The sequence below is a fragment of the Metschnikowia bicuspidata genome (genome assembly GCF_001664035.1).
Source record: "Metschnikowia bicuspidata var. bicuspidata NRRL YB-4993 chromosome Unknown METBIscaffold_2, whole genome shotgun sequence".
Lineage (NCBI taxonomy): Eukaryota > Fungi > Ascomycota > Pichiomycetes > Serinales > Metschnikowiaceae > Metschnikowia > Metschnikowia bicuspidata.
Window position 1 is genome coordinate 1,793,887 of NW_017387732.1, and position 17,824 is coordinate 1,811,710.

General features: G+C 44.6%; 5 protein-coding genes across 5 annotated transcripts; 3 read left to right on the forward strand and 2 right to left on the reverse strand.

Annotated features, from left to right (window-relative positions):
• Positions 1–265: 265 nt before the first annotated feature.
• METBIDRAFT_11226 (uncharacterized protein) lies at positions 266–655 on the forward strand (the record flags this gene model as incomplete). Its single annotated transcript, XM_018853936.1, has 1 exon — positions 266–655. One exon carries the CDS (start codon positions 266–268, stop codon positions 653–655), a length of 390 nt encoding a protein of 129 aa, XP_018712880.1.
• A 4,049-nt stretch (positions 656–4,704) lies between these two features.
• METBIDRAFT_39023 (mitochondrial 54S ribosomal protein uL10m) lies at positions 4,705–5,403 on the reverse strand (the record flags this gene model as incomplete). The annotated part of the gene is made up of 1 exon (XM_018857081.1): positions 4,705–5,403. The coding sequence occupies one exon, from the start codon at positions 5,401–5,403 to the stop codon at positions 4,705–4,707; it is 699 nt and encodes a 232-aa protein (XP_018712881.1).
• A 111-nt stretch (positions 5,404–5,514) lies between these two features.
• METBIDRAFT_152767 (uncharacterized protein) lies at positions 5,515–5,864 on the forward strand. Its single transcript, XM_018854579.1, has one exon. The coding sequence runs from the start codon at positions 5,598–5,600 to the stop codon at positions 5,823–5,825; it is 228 nt and encodes a 75-aa protein (XP_018712882.1). The 5' UTR covers positions 5,515–5,597; the 3' UTR covers positions 5,826–5,864.
• Positions 5,865–7,687: 1,823 nt separating this feature from the next.
• On the reverse strand, positions 7,688–8,881 carry METBIDRAFT_11228 (uncharacterized protein; the record flags this gene model as incomplete). Its single annotated transcript, XM_018853937.1, has 1 exon — positions 7,688–8,881. The coding sequence occupies one exon, from the start codon at positions 8,879–8,881 to the stop codon at positions 7,688–7,690; it is 1,194 nt and encodes a 397-aa protein (XP_018712883.1).
• A 5,099-nt stretch (positions 8,882–13,980) lies between these two features.
• DCR1 (ribonuclease III) lies at positions 13,981–15,408 on the forward strand (the record flags this gene model as incomplete). The annotated part of the gene is made up of 1 exon (XM_018857134.1): positions 13,981–15,408. One exon carries the CDS (start codon positions 13,981–13,983, stop codon positions 15,406–15,408), a length of 1,428 nt encoding a protein of 475 aa, XP_018712884.1.
• Between the last annotated feature and the right edge of the window lie 2,416 nt (positions 15,409–17,824).

Genomic DNA, 17,824 nt, shown 5'->3' on the forward strand with positions numbered 1-17,824 from the left:
GGTATTTATTGGTGATGGTAGTTATTGGTGATGGTATTTATTGGTGATGGTATTTATTGGTGATGGTATTTATTGGTGATGGTATTTATTGGTATTATTGGCATTTATTGGTGATGGTAGTTATAGGTGATGGTATTTATTGGTGATGGTATTTATTGGTGATGGTATTTATTGGTGATGGTATTTATTGGTATTATTGGCATTTATAGGTGTGGTTATTCAATGGTTTTAATTGGTGTTGGCGTTGATACTGGTATTGGTCATGATGGGTGTTGGTATTGTTGGTATTTATTGGTGTGGATATTTATTGGTATTTATTGGTGTGCTGTTATTGGTGGTTATTGGAGTTGAAGTTGGTGTTGGTGTTATTGGTGTTATTGGTGTTGATACTGGTGTGGTATTTATTGAGATTGATATTTATTGGTTTGATACTGGCGTTGGTATTGATAGTGGTATTGGTGTTTATTTATTGGTGCATATTGGGACGGGTACTGCGGTGGTGATGGTTAGTGTTGGTATGATTGGTGTTGGTATTATTGGTGTTGGCATTATTGGTGTTGGCATTATTGGTGTTGGCATTATTGGTGTTGGCATTATTGGTGTTGGTGACTATTGGTGCTGGTATCTACTGGCTGGTGTATACTGGTATTTATAAACGTCGGTAGTAGTGCTGTTTATTGGTGTTGGCACTTATTGGTGTTGGTACTGGTGTGGTGTTCATTGGTGTTGACACTGGTGTTGGTATTTATTGGTGGTGGTATTTTTGGTGGTGGTATTATTGGTATTTGTTCGTATTTATTGGTGTTGATACTGTTGCTGATACTGGTACTGGTACTTAGTGATACTGATATTTATTGGTGTATATTAAAAACTGCACTGGGCGGTGGTGCTGGTGTTTATTGATATTGATCCTGGTGTTGATATTGATCCTGGTGTTGGTATTTACTGGTGTTGGTATTTACTGGTGTTGGTATTTATTGGTATCCATTGGTATTTATTGGTGTGGTGTTATTGGTGTTTATTGGAGTTGGTGTTGGTGCTTATTGATGCTGGTGTTATTGGTGTTTATTGGAGTTGGTGTTGGTGCTTATTGATGCTGGTATTATTGGTATTTATTGGTGTTAATATTAGTGGTGTTGATACTGATGCTGGTGAGTAGATATGATAGGTGCTGGTGTATATTGGTGTTTATTGGTGTTGGTATTATTGGTATTTATTGGTGTGGTGTTTATTGGTGCTACTATATATTGGTAGTTTTTGTATTTATTGATTGGTACTTAATCGTGCTGGTCTTGATTGCTGTTGTTATTTATAGGTCTTGGTATTGTTGGTATTTATTGGTGTTGGTATGCTTGGCATTCATTGGTGTTGTGTTTTTTGGTATTGATACTGCTTTTGATGCTGCTGTTGATACTGGGGTCGATACTGGGGTTGATACTGGGGTTGATTCTGGTATTGGTATTGATACTGGCCCTGGTGATTTTCCCCGTGTTGGGTCAAATTAAGCCGCAGGCTCCACTCCTGAAAGTGCCCATCCGTCAATTCCTTCAAGTTTCAGCCTTGCGACCATACTCCTCCCAGAACCCAAAACCTTTGATACCTCGTAAGGTGCTGGGCCTGTCATTTACATGAGGCGTCGCCCCATCCCTAGTCAGCATAGTTTATGGTTAAGACTACGGCGCTATCTGATCATCTTCGATCCCTGACTTTCGTTCTTGATTAATGAAAACGTCCTTGACAAATGCTTTCGCAGTAGCTAGTCTTTGGAAAATCTAAGAATTTCACCTTTTACAACTGAATACCAATAATGGTGTTGAATTGGTAATGGTATTGATATTGGTGTTGGTACTGGTATTGGTATTTATTGGTATTGGTTTTTATTGGTGTTGGTATTTATCGGTATTGATACTTGTATTGGTATTTATTAGTTTTGGTCTTTAGTGTTGGTATTTGTTGGTGTCTATCCTGGTTTAGCTATTCATTAGTGTTGGTATTCAGTGTTGGTATTAATTGATTCGACACTGGTGTTGGTATTGATACTGGCATTGGTATTGATACTGGTATTGGTGTTGATACTGGTATTGGTGTTGATACTGGTATTGGTGTTGATACTGGTATTGTTATGTTTTCGTAATACTGGAACCTGTTGGCGATGACCGGGACATGTTCCCTTGCTTTCTTTCGGCCTCTTGGTTGTCTTTGACTACATAAACTCCAGATCGAAGGGACTAGGACCCCAGAACTATACACCAGTGTAGAGACGGCACAAGTACGCAACAATCTGCTCTACTCTCGACACTCACGGCTACACACGACTGGTTCACCATATTGCTCAAACTCAAGTTGATACATCACAAGGTGAATTATTCGTAACAATAGCCGAGCTAGTATCAGGCTCGGCCCTGGTCTATCATAGGTCGACTTTTTGTTTAAAAAGTCTGATATGTTCTACAAAAACTTACAATGGACGTTCACCCCCAGTGAATGTCATTGTCTCGAAGCTTAGAAAAAGACTATTCCAATTTTTCAACGACCGGTATTATGAACGATGACGGAGCAATAACTCTCTGCGTACACTGACTAGACAGTGTCTGCCAGGCCTCATCCGGGCAGATTATATATACCCATGAGATTAAGTCAATACAAGGTTCGACGTTTCGCTTATTGTCATTTAGCTAATTTCATTTAAGTGATCGACATGGCAGAAGTCTTTCCTCTTTGGGAGTTTTCATGAATTGGTGCTCGCCTTCTCACCTGAGCTTATGTTGCGATCTACTATAGGTTTTCTTTATGGTTTCTCGTTAGTGGTGGGCTTTACATCTCTCCAGTGACACCCTATAATATGATGCTTCTTTAAAAAAAAGATGCATCGAGATGTGGTTATTATTTTTCGCCTATTCTGCCTTTTCCTCTTTTTCTTAGTGACCATGAGTTTGTTAATTTTGCAGAACATACGTATAGCCACATATAGTTCATGATTGACTCTATTCTACGACTGACTCTGGACGTTTGACTCTATTTCATGAAGACGTTATATATGTTTGACTCTATCTTATGATTGACTCTGATTCATGTTTGACTCTGGTTAAACATGACATAATTACGAAAGCTAGACTTAGACGACTAGATTAGACCGTAAGCGGGAATTTAACTCCGTTTTGTGGGGGTGGAATAAGAACCACTGGTCTATACAGACGGCCAGGAAGAAAGAGCAATACGCTATCTATGGATGGTTCTTTTCCGAGTCGACCTTCCCACGACTGTGGTTGTCACGTGACGCTGTACGGGTCCGGCGGCGTATTGGATCAGGGCCGGCCTTTTGGAGTGGTTGGTGATTCTGGTGCACTGTGTGGCTTTTGTAGTAGCCAGTTGTTATATGTGTAGTTGCTTGGTACCCCTGCTATTTTCGTCTGTTACGGCGGCTGCTTGAGTAGATGCTTTTGGTGATGCTTTTGGTGATGCTTTAGGTGATGCTTTAGGTGATGCTTTAGGTGATGCTTTAGGTGATGCTTTAGGTGATGCTCTATCAGGCATTGTTTTATCAGGTGTTTCTTTAACAGGCTACTACTTCACTAACTGATATATTAGTAAACTACTTAATAAGCCTATATTACTAGCTCCTGCCTCACTAGCCTCCTACCTTACCAGCCTCCTACCTTACTAGCCTCCTTCTTCATCAACTGCGGCTTTATCAGCTGCTGCTTCGTTGGGTGTTACTTCACTGGCTGATACTTTAACAGTCTGACCGATGCTTTATTAGTTTGCAAGTTTATTAGTCTGTGACTTTATTAGCTGATGACCGATTGGCAAATACCTAACCGGCCTCGTCTTACTGGCTGTTGCTCTGTAGGTAGTACTTCATTGGATGATGCTTTAATAGTCTAATGCTGAGTGATGCTTCATTAAATTGCAACCTTATTACTCTGCTGGTTTCTTAGGAACAATTTCAGAAGACGTGTATGGTTAGATTGGAGAAAATTCAAAAGAGGAAGAACCCTAAAATGGAGAATAAAGTCTTAATAAAGTAACTGTACCCTTAGGGCTACTGTGGATCTCAACATTTCTCCAAAAGACTCATGTGGACAATGCACATCATGGGTCTTACTTCAATATAGAGCTAAAATCGCAAGGTTGATGGTCTTCTGAAATTATCACGCTTATATTCCAAAGCGTCGATGGACTGGTAATTGGGTCTTGTGCTTCAGAAATCCAGTTGTAATTGAAACTGCGGTCTCTAATCCGAGGCCTTTTGGCAGCAAAGCACTTTATGATTTTCATATCTGAAATCACTCTCATCTGAATCTATAGCTCTATTAGCTATAGTGCCTGCTGTCCCAAAGCTGGTTGAGTCTGGATTGCACCGGGGTATTCATCTCTTCCCGCAGGTTCCTAATTAAATCGCCTGCGTTGCATCAGCCCCACACGACTATGAAGCTACGAAGACCGCAGCAGCGCAAAACAAGAGCACACAACCCCCGACAAAAGTGTTTATGTGTATTCAGTCCAAGGCTGTCGGTCCAAGGCCCTATGTATTTACAGAGCGTGGGCGGCCAGGCCATCAGCGGTCCACGGCGCCACGGCACCACGGCCACAGCGTGCAAATCGGCCCTGTTCCGGCCCAAGCACACATGCCAGCTAGAGCCAAATCTCCCGCAGCGCCCCGCGGCACAGAGCACCCCCTGGTATCTAGTATGTACAAGCGCCTCAGTTGTCCAATGGAGAGGCGTCGTCGTCGCCGCCAAGATCCTTCTCCCGCTGGCCCAAGGTCAAATAAAGCCCCGTTCCAGCCGACTCCAAGGTGCGCACCAAGCCCGCGCCACCCAAAACAGACAACAAGCCGGCCAACTGGCCGCGCAACTCGTCTTTCGAAGGCAACGTCTTGAACTCTTCCACCTGCGCAGCGCTGTAGACGCCGGTCTCGATGCGTGCGCCGATCAAAAAGAGCTTCTCGCCCGCCTGCTTCAACACCTTCATCACCAGCGCCACGCCGGCAGGGTCACACAGCGGGATGGTGATCACGGCGGTGGGCCCGTTGAGCAACTGCTCCAACGGGTGGTTTTTTTTCTTGTTCTTCAAGGTGTTTTTGTGCAAGGCCGGGTCGGCCTCGTTTTCCGAGCGCAAGTATACGCCGTACAAGTTGTTGCGCACATACGTCAACTTGGCGCCCAGCTTCTTGAGGTCCGCCCGCACCTTCAACGTGTCGTTCTTCAACAAGTTGTTGTGGTGGGCATACAACACGATTTCGTTGTTGTCGTTCAAATATTTGTAGTAGTCCACCAAAAACGTCTTCCGTGAGAGCACGTGCTTGGTGGTTTTGCGGGCCAAGTCCACGGGATATGTTTCTATGGGCTGTTCCTGCTGACAGGCCCGGCGCGTGGTGGAGAAATTCTGCGCTGGCGCCATCGAAACGGGGCTTCTGAAAAGTAGAGATGCAAGGCTCCCGCCAAGGGGGAGGCGGTTGGACGCCAAGGTCAACCGTTGGAGGAGCATGTGAGATGATATGTGGGGGACCAAAGAACTGATCCTGTAGAAATGGGTACGATTTTTTTTTTGGGTGCAAGTGAGTATTGGCGCGAGCACGACCACGCTTCACTAGTATGAGAGTAGAGGAAGGGCACGAATTGAAAGCCATCTGCAGCTTTGCTCCTCTGCACACATGTCCGGTTGCTTTCCGGGCTGCCTGTTTTTTGGAGTTTGTGTATGTAGTGACTTTTGGTTTCCTGTTTTTTGGTGATGGCTTTCCTGTTTGGTCTGTCTTTTCCTTCCACTATGTAGCACTGTTAGGCCCTATGAAATACAGCACTGGTCGCGAATGCCGAAGCTGAGATCTAAAGCCCGCGCCAATAAACCTCGCCATCTCGATAAATTGGTACTCAATGGCCAAAACCCCGAATGTGGCATCCGGGATGATATCCAAAAATGCTAGGCTTTTTTTTCGGGGAAACTGAAAAATGATTCGCCCGGAATTTTCCGGCGTTTTACTGGGCATCAATGTTAAGCTCTTACTACAATATCAATAAACCTCGTGCTAACTTTCGGTGTACAGGAGAACAAATCATTGGTCGGATGCTTTTAATAGTAGTGTGCAATAAATAGTCCGTAAATAATTGGTAAACACATAAATGAGTTCATATAGTTTAAGCTCTGAGACTGCGAACGACAATGAATCTTAATACCCTGTGCGATGCCTCGATCTGCCTCTGGAAGAAGTCGGAAGCAGGCCAGAGAATGAACCGTGTTTGAAATAAAAGATCCAGTTGGGTTAATTCTTGTTTAGTGTGCAACTGTGCTCTATATGCTGGTGATGAATGGGTGCAAAATTTTTCGTGTGAGGAAGCCACTACGAGAGAAGCGTGTTCCCAAGAAACACCTAATGATGGCTATTTTCAGTGAGAATGAAAATACTGTGACTACTTCCAAGAGTAAGATGTGTGTGCAAAGCTTCTGTGGTAGGATGGTGAGATGTATGCCACCTGACGTCGTGTCGTACCTGGCAAAAGGGCAAATGTTTGTTTCAAGAGCTTAAAGGAGGCTGGCCTAGTCTTTTGATGATTTTCTGTACAGCAATTTATGTGATGGTTTGTTCCATTGCTCAGTCATGGCTAGGAAGCTTAATGCTCACTCAGACTCTGGGACTACAATTAGATTCAATCTACCTGTAATTGAGAATAATGCTCAAGCCTTTGTGCGATTCCTTGCAGCCAAATTTCATGATGCTTTCAAGCTGACAATCCAAGAACATAGGCGTTCTTGGGTTGTGCTGTACTCTTTTCCCTACTAACGCTCATTAAAGATATATTGTGCTAACTTCGGCTTACACTTTCATACAAGCCAGGAAAGATGAAAGGATTCAAAGACAATTTTCATACATGTTCAGAAGCATATTTCAGAATCTTTGCCATTCGGAACGTACCTTGGCCTTTTTTGTGTTTATTCTTTTTGATGGTTTTAGTTAATGGTGATTGGACTCAAGACATCGCGCAAAACAGACATCATTGGTTCTTCAAAGCAGACCTTTCTTAAAAACACCTTTTCCAAGATTATCGCGTTGCAGCATGCCAAAAACAAAACTTTGCATAGTTCCACCTATTCTGCTTATGGCGAAGCAAGTATGTGTCCGCTTCACCCTGTCAAGTCTCAAGTCGAAACACCGCTTTAGGTATTATCAGGTTAGTGTAAGCCACAGAAGCCAGGCCCTGAAAACAGGTTTTTTGATCTTTTTTAGACTCACTTATTCATTGCTTTTGATACTCAGCAAATCTTCGACATACATCACTAAAGTAGATTTGCTTGTTGGCTACGTTTTGTCTGACGACTGGTCGAATGATATAAGAAACTACAAGATATTGTGTACGAGATTTAGAGTATAGTTGAGAGCGTTGAGAAATATCAGAAAGGAATGATATGTCCCACGTTTCTTTTCGCCCTTCACGACTCTTGTCAATTCTAAGATCAAAGAGGTGCAAGGAGTTGAAACGCGACAAAAGCTACCCTGTTTTCCAATCTTTTGAAGATGTTTATTCATGAATCTACTGTTATTTTTTGTTGTTTTTCTTTTTTCTGTTGAGAATCTAGAGGTCTGGTGCGATAAGCTGTTTTCTTCTGTCATATTCGATAGGCCAAGAAACCTTTTGACTTAATATAAGTGTTTTACTCAGATGATAACCCGTGTCGAATTAGCACCCAATCAACGGGCCTGAACTGATACACAGCGACCTTGCCCGCTGGATTTGGGCCGACAAGTTTCGGGGTATATTTGCCGATTTCTCATCAAGTTCAGCCAAACTGGAATTGAGACATGATTCCCGCGTCTCCTCACTAGCTTGAGCTCCCTCAATCCAGCCTGAATTAGAGGTGAATGAGACGCGGTTGCTTCAAGAGCTTCTGGAAGGATTTGCGCTTGTCCCTGTGCATTTGTATTTTGGCTGGTCTTTGGAGACGAAATCCCTTTCAGCAAGCGAAATGGTCTCAAAATAGGCTCACTTTGGTCCAATTTTGGTGGCGCCGATGGTTCTTGAGAGCAAGAAGACAACATTCCTAAAGTTTTCAATTCTTGTACTCTTGCAAGATACTTTTCGTGCTCTTTGCCAACTTCGCTAATTGTAGGGCGAATTGCGGCTGCAACTTTGGAGGGCACTTCTTTCTCTGTTTTTTTCAAGTAGGCCCCTTTTTTCTGCTCTTCAGAAGAAGAGTCGGGCCCGGTGTTGAGTATTGCGAGATGTGCCTCGTCGCCGAGATAAACAACTCTGATGCCTTTGAACTTCTCCATTATGGATTCGTCCTCAGCCGTGCTTGCGGAATATCCTGGATATCTCAATTCAAAATCACTTTCAACACTATCACCGCTGGAACACATCTTGGAAGATGGATATGGCATGCGTTTTGAGTACGTGATATGCTTACTGCGCAAGGCTTTTGAAGCGCCGGTGTCATCGGCTCCCAGGTGAGGGGCAGAAAGACAGTTAAGGTCAATTTCAGGGATGTAGCCTAGTTGCCAATTCAAGTCGTACTTCTCGTCAAAGACAATTTGGCGTCTGTGTTCCAGCCTGGATAACCCCGAAATGAAACCCAAAACACCATGCTTGAGCATACCAGAGAGTCTTTTCCGTGAGCCATGTTTCCCTGGATATTTGAGAGCTGCTTTTGGGCTTTCTTCACATTGGCCCTGGATGCCGATCTTATTGCTCAACAAAGTCTCTTCCCTGATTTTGTTCTTAAGTCCTTCTGAAATTCTTCTGTCTGAGGCGGTAGTAGTATTAGTGTTTCTCTTTTGCTCTTCTTTCCACTCAACACAGGTACCTCCTTTTGAGTGAGAAATTTGCTTGTTGTTACGCAAAAAAGAATTCTTCTTAGCGCAAATGCTTATTTTTCTTAATCCCATGATTGGTTCTGAAACTATTAATGTAGTTGGAAAGACATGAGGAATTGGGGAAAAAATCGTCTTTTTATAACCAAGCAAGTTTGTTAAATGACAGACCTAAAAACTTATACTCTCGGGAGCTAGCAGATAATACTATTCGTAAATACAGCAGTGTCCAAAAATGTTTTGAGACATTCGTAAATTTGTTCCACCCGACAACATATCTCCTCGCAACGGTAATGTCTGTCAAGCTTCTGAAAACCATAATTTTTTTAATAAAATGAATCGTATTTCAGCTAAATATTTCTAAATTAATCAATTTTCTTTATGAGCCCCGGCTTACAGGGTATTTATAAACTTTTATCACGGAATTCTTCGCACCTCTTTGAGTATGCCCGATCTCTTTTTGGTATGCTCGATCTCTTCTTGGTATGCTCGATCTCTTTTTAGTATGCTTAATCTCTATTATAGCATACTCGATCTTTTTTAGCATGTTCGATCTCTTTTTAGTATGCTCAATCTTTCTTTGGCATGCCATTTTGTGGTCAGCATATCTGAAAACCTATAAATTTCACAATGGTTTTCAGCTAGCAGAATGCTTCGAAATAAAATTTCAAAAACTATAAAAAGTTCAAACAGAAAAAAAAATTGTCTCCAAGGTATCCTAATTTTTGTGTCAATTTAGGGTTTTTGTTTGCGCTCAAATTTACACCTTGCTCCAGGAATGTAGGCCCCACATGAACTTTTTAATACATGCTCACATACGCATTATGAAATTTAATGAAGTCTACCAAAGCAGATCAATCGTTATTCTTCTATTGTTGCTCGAACGCAAAGGTTGAAATGCCCAGAATTTTACATCCCTATTGAAACAAAAGCGTCTTCTGATACCAGAGGTTGATTGTGTCTAATAAGCGTTTGGGAACTATAGACACAGTTGAATATTGCACGGCGTACTTCAGGTGAGGCATTCCCAAACATAGAATTCCCTGATGATCGGGATTTTGTGCGATGAGAGTACCTTCTCGTCTGCCCTATAAGCTAAGTCTGCGAGAAATCCATTTATGTGGCCGACTGTAACACTGCTCATTTGGTTTTGTATGATCAACTTGGAGGACAAAATTTCCACAATTTCTTTCAATGGTATTACAAGGGTCTGCTCTAGCAATCTGGTAATATGTTTTCACCAGCCGGGTACAACGTAGTTTGCATCATAGACAGACTTGAGGATGTGTCTTTGCAATGTTTTCAATTTAAATTTATAGGTATTCCAGATTTGATGGAGTATTGTGGTGAGAATTCCACATGTGCTACAAACCAGAATGAGTTGATAGTCTAACAAACGAGTTTAGTAAGCAAACAGCGCCCCTTTTCAATTCTCGAGCCAATTTAGGATTTACATTTTTATTTATATCTAGAAATACCACAAAACGTTATCGTGTCGCGTCCATCGGAGCAGTAAGCTTCCATGCTCCATTTTTAACGTAATTGATGGTTCAAGCTGGACGAAGGAAACGATAGACGCGACAATTCTCGACCTCGAAATAGCGGTAGTTTCATCCAGTCACCAAAGAGCGCTCTGTTTGTGTATTTAGATGTAGCAGATTTATGCAGAGACCTGGCTAAATGGTCGCGAGAAGAGACTTTTTGTGCACGACAATACGACAAAGTTGTGCTCTAGGTAAAGCTGTATTTTCTGTGCGTAGTATACATCTGGAAAAATGTTGAAAGACAGGTGATCGCTGGGTCTATTTTTGAACTCGACATAGTTAAACAAAACTGCTCAAATTATTGTTGACTCTAATTCTTTGATGCAGAGCCGGGATGATAACGGCCAAGGGATCTCTTGGATTCAGATCCGAATCAATACGGAAACACAATCTTCAATCATTAACCTTTTTGTTTATTCCGGTCTGATCTTGATTAATCAATGACCTATCTATGTGGGATTCCAGCTTCAGCTTCAGGTTTACTAAAGACCCTTTATTTGGCAATGCGGGTTCTGGTTAATCAAAATTTCTCTTCATCATTGCTCTTGTTTACTCAGTAACCTTATTATGTAGAACTGAGCGCTTTTTGTCACCAATTACCGTTATCATTTATTGCTGTTCTTGGTCGAAGCCGTCTTTTGTTTATATTTCCCGCAATGGCCGCTAATATAAAGTATGGCCTTCTCTTGGCTAACTACGAACTGTTTCTATGTAGCATTGCCAGTTCTAAATTAATCAGAATAAATCGTTACTGCCACAGCTCGTACTAAACCATCGCAGTATAAAACCGTAGCTTTAGTTTGATGGCAATTCACAGAACCCGTAAATACATAAACTCTTCTAACGAAAAGACGATAAAGCCGAAAGTTCGCACCTCTACGCGGAAGTATCGCGGATTTGCTTTATAGAAAATTCGAGAATCGCAGCAAAGCGAGAAGCGCACAGAAAAAGACCCCGTCAAGAGTTTTAGTTCGGGGCCTGCGGTCTAATTCAGAAACCCTTTTAGGCTGAAGATGATCGTCAATATTCTAGATTATAAGTGACACGAAAACACGGAAAAAGTTCTTTAACATTCGAGACGGCTTTTGAAATCTCAACAAGTCTCCCGCTAGCGGCGCAGATAAGGCCCGAGTCTACCTAATGTGGTCAATATCACGCCATCTATTTAATGTTGTAGTGCTGGTAGGTCTATATAATGGCCGTGAGTAAATGAAGTAAAGTAAATCATTGAAATTTATTTAGTTATTCATTTAAATATTTATTATTCAGGTGTTCATTAAGGTAATTAAACAAGCAAGGACGTACACAACAAGAAAGTACAGACATTAGTCAGTTATCTCAAGCTCATTTTGAGAAGTAACATGATATGAAATTTCAAATGAGACACTAAGAAATAAAGTTACCGGGTACCTTTCTAATACGAGAGAAGACATCCTGGGTTTAAAATAAGATCTGGAAGACGAAACTCGAAAATGTACCCAGAGAAAGACGAAACTCAGATTGAAATTTTTTAACATTGCCATCTCTCAATTAATCAAAACGCGGCTCTTATAGAAAAGATGGTCATTTTTAGCATTTTCAGCTCATGACCAATCAAAATTGTTTCTATTTATTATTGCCGGCCCTTGATTATTCAAGACCATTCTTTATTGCTGCCGGCTTTTGGCTAGCTAATTACCAACATCATCTATCATTGCCGGTTTTTCTAAAACCCTTCTCTATTATCATCGTTTCTGCTCCATCAATGGCTGTTAGCATTGTCGGTGCTTATAAACCCTTCTTTGGCATTACGGTTCCGTTCTATTTAGCATTGCCGGCTCCTACATGACCAAACCCGTTTATACTTACTATTTCCGCTTACACTTATTTAGGGACGTTTTCTTTCATTTACCTGCTCTTCGTTGATTAAGCCACCCTTTATATATCAATGCAGGGTTCAATAAATCCCTTCTTATTCATCAGAGTTCTTACTTAATGAAAGGCCGTTCTATTCAATAGTCCCGGATTCTATAAAGCCCTTCTCGATCATCACAGACCCTGCTCAATCAAGGCCGTTCTATATATCAGTGCCGAGTTTATTAAACCTTCTTTATCATCACAGTTCCTTATAAAATACTGGCCGTTCTTTTTACCAGTGCCGGTTTTTAAGCCCTTTTTATCATCACGGTCCCTAATTAAGTAATGGCAGTTATATCTTGTCAGTTCCCACTTGAAAAAATCCCGTTTTTCTTGTTATTCACAGCTAACTCAATCAAGAGCCGTCTTTTTCTTTGTGCCGGCTTTTGCCGGATATTATTTAACGCTGCCAGTGCTTATAAAACCCTTCTTTATCATCACAGTTCCTACTTCAATAATGGACGTTCTATGTATCATTGCCAGTCTTCATAAACCCTTTCCATCATCACAGTTTCTATTTAGATATTCCCACTCTATGTATCTTTTCCAGTTCTCATAAGCCCTCTCCATCATCACCGTTCCTATTTAAATATTCCCGTTCCATCTAGTTCCTACTCCACAAACAGCTGATCTTACTCTTCCCGATCTCAATTAAAACCCGCTTTTTATTTATGCCGGCTTTTGCCGTAATTATGGTTACGGCTCACACTCAATTAATGGCCGATCGTTTTCATTGTTGCCTGCCCTTCGTTAATAAAACCACTTTTTATTTATCAGTGCCGGTTTTTGTAAACCCTTCATCACAGTTTCTGTTTAATTAATGGCCGTTCTATATATCAGTGCCGAATCTCATAAACCCTCTCCATCATCACCGTTCCTATTTAAATATTCCCGTTCCATCTAGTTCCTACCCCACAAAAAGCTGATCTTACTCTGTCCAATCTCATTCAATGAAACCCCGCCTTTTCTTGCCGCCTGCTGCACCAAACCGATACTCCCCCTGCCAACCACCCTCCCCAGGTCTCACCTCACATCTCCAGTTGCGCGCACATACGGCAGGTTCCCGCAGAACTGGGAACCAGCGACCCCCGTCAAAAATCAGCGCCAGCCCCGATCCAAAAAAAAAAAACAACAAGAGCCACAGATCCAGGGCCCGCCACCAGGAACCCCGCCCCAGAAATACCAGGCAGGGCGCAGGGCGGCAGACCCTCCCACCACTTGGTGCAGCCGTAGCCAGGCCGTAGCCAGGCCGCAGCCAGGCCGCACCGGGGCCGCACCCTGCCCTGTATTAATCACTGGCAGCGCAGGCAAGGCACAATGCTAGTCTGTGCAACCACAGAACGCCGCCGCAAAACCCCCGTTTTTTTTTGCCCATTCCCAAGATCCCACGCCCACGCCGCCGCCCCGCCAATGCCGCCGCTCCCCGCCGCCCCGGGCGCCCGGCACCTCGCCGCCAGCCGACATTTTGCAGCCGGCCGGCACACCCGTACCCCCCGCCCCGCGGCGCCGGCCCGTGGCCCCAAGCGCGATGAACGGCCCCGTCTAGGACCCAGTCTTCTTCTCACCAAGCGCCACACCCCCACCAGGCCCCTCGCGCAGACACCCATGGCCAACGACGGACTCGGCGACTTCATCTCCCAGTTGAAACGCGCGGCGCACGACCCGCACGTGGACGCCCGCCCCTCAGACACCAAGCGCAAGGCGCCCTCGGCCAGCTTGCTGGACTCGGCCCGCATGGGCAACGTGGCCGGCTTCGGCTACACGGAAATCAACAAGCTCGAGCACTGCGCGCGGCTGCTCCAGAAAAACATCCGCACGATCGTGTCCGAGGCGCCCACTCTGGCGCAGCTTGCCGCCTACGAGAGCGCTGCGGCCGTGGACCGGTTCACGCAGCAGGAGGCCCGCGACAACCGGCTCGTGCGGCTCGTGGCCAAGCTCAAGACGTTGCACGCGGCGGGCCAGTTGGCCGTGTTCGACCGCATTTTGTGCGACGACGTGCGCGTGGACACGCCGGCGGCAGCCGCGGGCACACCGGCTCCACGCGCCCCGCAGGCGCCCGAAAAGCCGCCGCCGGACGACGCGGAGCCCGCGGTGGAGGGCTTGCCGGCGCTCCCGGCGATCCGCGGGCCGGCGTTGCGCCTGCGCGTGTTCCAGCACAAGTCCACGTGCGCCAACAAGACGTACCTCAACGAGCAGGAGATCGTGGCCAGCCACAACGAGCGCTTGGAGTTCTTGGGCGACTCGGTGCTCAACACCCTCGTGACGTACATCCTCTACGAGCGGTTCCCCGCGGCCAACGAGGGCCAGCTCTCGCAGATCCGCTCGCAGCTCGTCAGCAACAAGGTGCTCGGCGAGTTTGCCGTGGCCTACGGCTTCGACAAGAAGTTGCGCTGCAACATCGACGAGGACGCGTTGAAGACGGGGCGCCAGAAGGTGTTTGCCGACGTCTTCGAGGCCTACGTCGGGGGGCTTGCCACGGAGAGAACGTACGACCTCCAGGAGGTGCAGCGGTGGCTCGCGTTGCTCTACGCGCACAAGATCGCCGTGGCCCTGAGGGAAATGAACAGCATCTGCGCGGTCGACAAGGAGGCCAAGACCGAGCTCTACTCCATGATCGGCACCGCGTCCCTGCACCCGGTGTACAAGGTCATCACCAACGGCAACGGCGTCAGCACGCCGTTCAAGGTGCACTGCCTCATGGAGGGCGAGTTCATGGGCGCGGGCGAGGCCCCGAGCCTCAAGGAGGCCGGTCTACGCGCCGCCATGTCCGCGCTCTCCAACAAACGCTTGGTGGAGAAATACGGCCGCAAGCGTCTTCAGACCGACCGCTCCATCTCCGAGGTCAAGCAGGACAAGGCCGCGCCCGGCGGCGCCGGCAAGCCCGCCCCCGTGTTTCCCTTGGTGGCGGGCAAGGCCGTGTTCCCCAACAAGTTTGCCAAAAACGAGGTCTACGCCTATTTCGGCAAGAACCTCGGGCTTGCGCCCGAGTACATCGTCACTTACGAGGAGCAAGAGAAGCGGTACAAGGCGGAGTTGAAGGTCAACCAGGCGGTGTTGTCCGTGGCGTACGATACCGTGAGGCGAAACGCAATCACTCGCGCTGCCACGGTGCTTTTGGAAAACAAGCACTTGCTCCATGACATCGTGAGCTTGGTCAACTGAGCATCCGTGCCTCGGGCCCAGGCTCCCTCATGTCACTAATTCGCTTCCAGTCAGTGTTCCTACGCGGTCCACTGACGGGGCTACTTCGAGAAACCTGTTTCTGGGCGCTCACGGTGCGACTGGCGGCTCGATCGACGGGCAACCTGTCAGTTGGTCATTGCTATGTCATAACCTCGCTGGTTTTTTTCTTTTTTTTTGGGTGTCCATGCAAGCAGATGTTTGCATGGCTTGTAATTGATTCGGGCTGGTAGTGGAATCACGAACAAAGCTCAGACTTCAAGGGTCTATCGAACAGCCTGAGTCAGCATCTTTTTCTTATATCTCATACTTCGCCGCCCGCCGAGTCTGCCCGGTGATCTATTCCATCAACATACTAGCATCATGCCTCGAATGAGGCAAAATCCGTGAGAATCGTGTATTTTTAGCTATTCTTACGAGGAGAGAGAAGAAGAAGAAACATCGGCATCAAAGCGCATTTCCCAAACTCATCTTGGCCCTTCAGTAGACCCAACAATATCCAGTTCTCAAGCCGGTATGCTTTGGCAAATACTGTGTCCGTATTGAATCATGCGCCAGAAACGGTTTTGGCACATCTTCTTCTATACATCATTTTTGACTATGTCCTTTCATCACAGGTATTGAGAGAGCCATGGTTTAACTGTGGTACAGCCCTCAAACTGGCTTTTTCAACTAAGGTGGATATCTATTCCGTAAAAAGCTTGCTTTATATTAGCTTTGACGCAAAAATGAAGAAAGAAAGATGAGCCGGAGCTTTGGGTTCATGCGAACAGGGGTTTTTCAAGTAAAGCCTTCTGTTCCTTCGATTCCACGAGATAAATGCTTCTTGAATTGATTGAGAAAACATGCATTCTCTTCATTCTTGCAATCAAGAGCTCGCCAGAGCCGTTGACAACAGTTTGCTTCAGTTCCAAACCGTCCCTGTGATTCCACACAATACATGTATATTAAGATTGGCTGAATCAAACTAACCAGAATTCTAAGGCAACATCCAGCTGCACTAGAGTTTCTTTGGGATATTTGAGGCAAAATAGTCGATCTTGTCTAGGCTGGACTATTCATGGCAATATAACCGTACGAAAAGACTGCAAAGGGCTGTTTGGAGAAATCAGTCTTGGAAAGAAAAATATTGCAATTTGTTCTGATCCATGACAAGCCTATTGCGAGTAGCCACGCCACGAAGTCAACATGTCCTCCTCACCTAATGTATTCATCAGAAGCAATCGTCATTTATGTGAAAATGTCGGATGTGGTTTCAGAAGAAATCAAAAGAGCTAATTTCATCTCTTTCAAGAGAAGTTTTGCCAGCACATAAAGAAACGTAGGAATTTACACCACAGTATGATACTTTGCTTGGAAAGTCAGACAAGAAATCACACTGAAAACTCAGTATTGGTTTGTTCAAAGCTTTCGGTCAGCTTCTAATATTGAGTTTAGTGTGTGTGGGAGGGGCTTATGTTTCCTTTGAGTATCTCTTTCTCTGTTCACTAATTGAACAATACAGCTTGATAGAATAAGTTTCATGTAGTCGCTTTATTAAAGGGAGTAGAGACTTCTCTTTGCAATATCACTTATCCTTGGTCTTCTGACTATAACATCGTGACGAACTAAATAATCAAAGCACTGATTATTATGGGATGTTTCTTGAAAAACTTCAAAAAAGGTCTATTGGTGTCAAAATTCCACTCAATCTCATACTTTTGGTAGATGAGGCTCTTAATGTCGGAATTTGACGTTTTGAATGTGTTGTGGAGATGGTAAACAAAGATATTTGTGACTTTTCCGTTGTCAGAGTCTTCTCGTAATAGGACTCATCTAGAGACATGTTTTTGTTTTTCAAAGAAGCATATGTATTGGAAGATACCGCTGCCCACTTCGACGAAAGTCACATATTATAGGGTGTCATTAGAGGGCTGTAAAGCCCCACCACTATCGAAAAACTCCTATGATAGATTGCAACATTGGCTCAGGTGAGAAGGCGAGCACCAATTCACGAAAACTCCCAAAGAGGAAATACTTCTGCCCATAATTAATGTCAACCACTTGAATAAATTCAGCTAAATGTCATCTTCCCATAGTATATTTTTCTAACGGCCCGTGACCATAGTTCATTTGACAAGGTGGAAAGACGTACATTTGTCTTTGCCTCCTGGTCCCTGAGCAAATAAACCCTGCGGACGACTTTAACAAACCAATAAAGGTTTCTTGGATTCTCAAAGGATTTATCTAAAGGAAATATGATCTACCTTGAGTGCATGGGGGCTTGAAAGCCGATGTTTTGCCACCAGAAGCGCGCAATCTCACACTAAGGGAAGAGGTGGGTTAGCTTCTGATCGCTATAGCACCGCCTGAACTAACTTTACTAAGTAAATAAGAGGTCTGTTTTATTCATGTCTTC